Consider the following 1,224-nt stretch of genomic DNA (forward strand, 5'->3'; position numbering starts at 1 on the left):
GGTTCTTAATATTAATTAGGCCGAGAAGTGGTCATTAATTTTTTTATTCAAATTAGTAATCCTCCATAGAATGGTAGCCTATGTTATATCCCGTGTTATCGGATTCCATATTCCATGAATCACGGCTAGAATAAAGAATTTCATTTTGTCTATCATCTAAAATAATATTAGCTTGTGCCCCTCTATTTTGAGCACTAAACGAACCTAGAGCTGGAGTGAACTAATTAAAAAGGAAAGGATTAAATATATAAAAATACAACACACTCATGGATATCATTTTATAGGCAAAAAATGAGAGATGTAATATTTCTATAAATATAATAATTCGTGTTAACCTTATACAAAATTCCTAGAAAAGCACATGCTCCTACCCCTGCTGTGACTCCTGTTGTTATTTTAGATTTTAGTGGACCACTAAAAAAAATAGTTTGCTCAGTAGTAGATGTGTCTGTTTCTCCACTAGGTTGTAGTGCAGCTCTAAATTCTTGTAGGGTAGAATCTAAGTCTGGAAGCTTTTTTTTTAATGAACCTATTTCAGACAAACCTTTATAAGTCACAATAAATGATTGTATACCAGAACAAAGTTTACTATATTTTGAATCCAGGTACGCATTATTACAATATATGGGATTCAACTTCTTATATGTATTGACACAGTCATATATGTACTTAAGACAAGGTTGATATTGTTCTGGACGCTCACCCATTAATATTTCTCCAATAATGTCTTCATTATCTACAAAATTTGAAATTTTATTTCATCTTCTAGTTCAGTATAATCACTCGTATATGATTCGTAATAACACTTGGTATATTTACCATTTTTAGATAATAAGTCCTTTAGATCATCAACTGCTTCAAAAATTTTCCTAATAAACTCCTCTGGAACACTATATATTTTTATAAAATAATATAACCACTTGTTTAAATACGTACAACGAGTATTAATATTTAAAGTTTCTTCGAAAATTATAACTTTGTCTTTAGATTCGACTTCAGTTACTGATGCTCCGATATATTTTTTAAAAGAATTTTACAGTATTGTGTGTATTCTCTTTTTTTCGTGGTATAAGGCTTCACAATTTCATCACATACCACAAGTAATGGATTTTCTTCTTCAGTTAAATCATTAGAAAAATCATCAAATATACGCCATACTCATTCTAAAAAAGGATACTGAGAATAAATAAGAACAAAATATAAATATGCAAACATTTTTTTGAG

General features: G+C 29.3%; 1 protein-coding gene across 1 annotated transcript; it reads right to left on the reverse strand.

The window, feature by feature from the left end:
• Nucleotides 1-280: 280 nt before the first annotated feature.
• PCYB_005790 (hypothetical protein) lies at nt 281-1,002 on the reverse strand (the record flags this gene model as incomplete). The annotated part of the gene is made up of 2 exons (XM_004228000.1): nt 281-736; nt 784-1,002. Coding segments are annotated over 2 exons (672 nt in total), but the record flags the coding sequence as incomplete, so codon positions are not given.
• Between the last annotated feature and the right edge of the window lie 222 nt (nt 1,003-1,224).

This window comes from Plasmodium cynomolgi, assembly GCF_000321355.1.
Source record: "Plasmodium cynomolgi strain B DNA, scaffold: 0809, whole genome shotgun sequence".
Lineage (NCBI taxonomy): Eukaryota > Apicomplexa > Aconoidasida > Haemosporida > Plasmodiidae > Plasmodium > Plasmodium cynomolgi.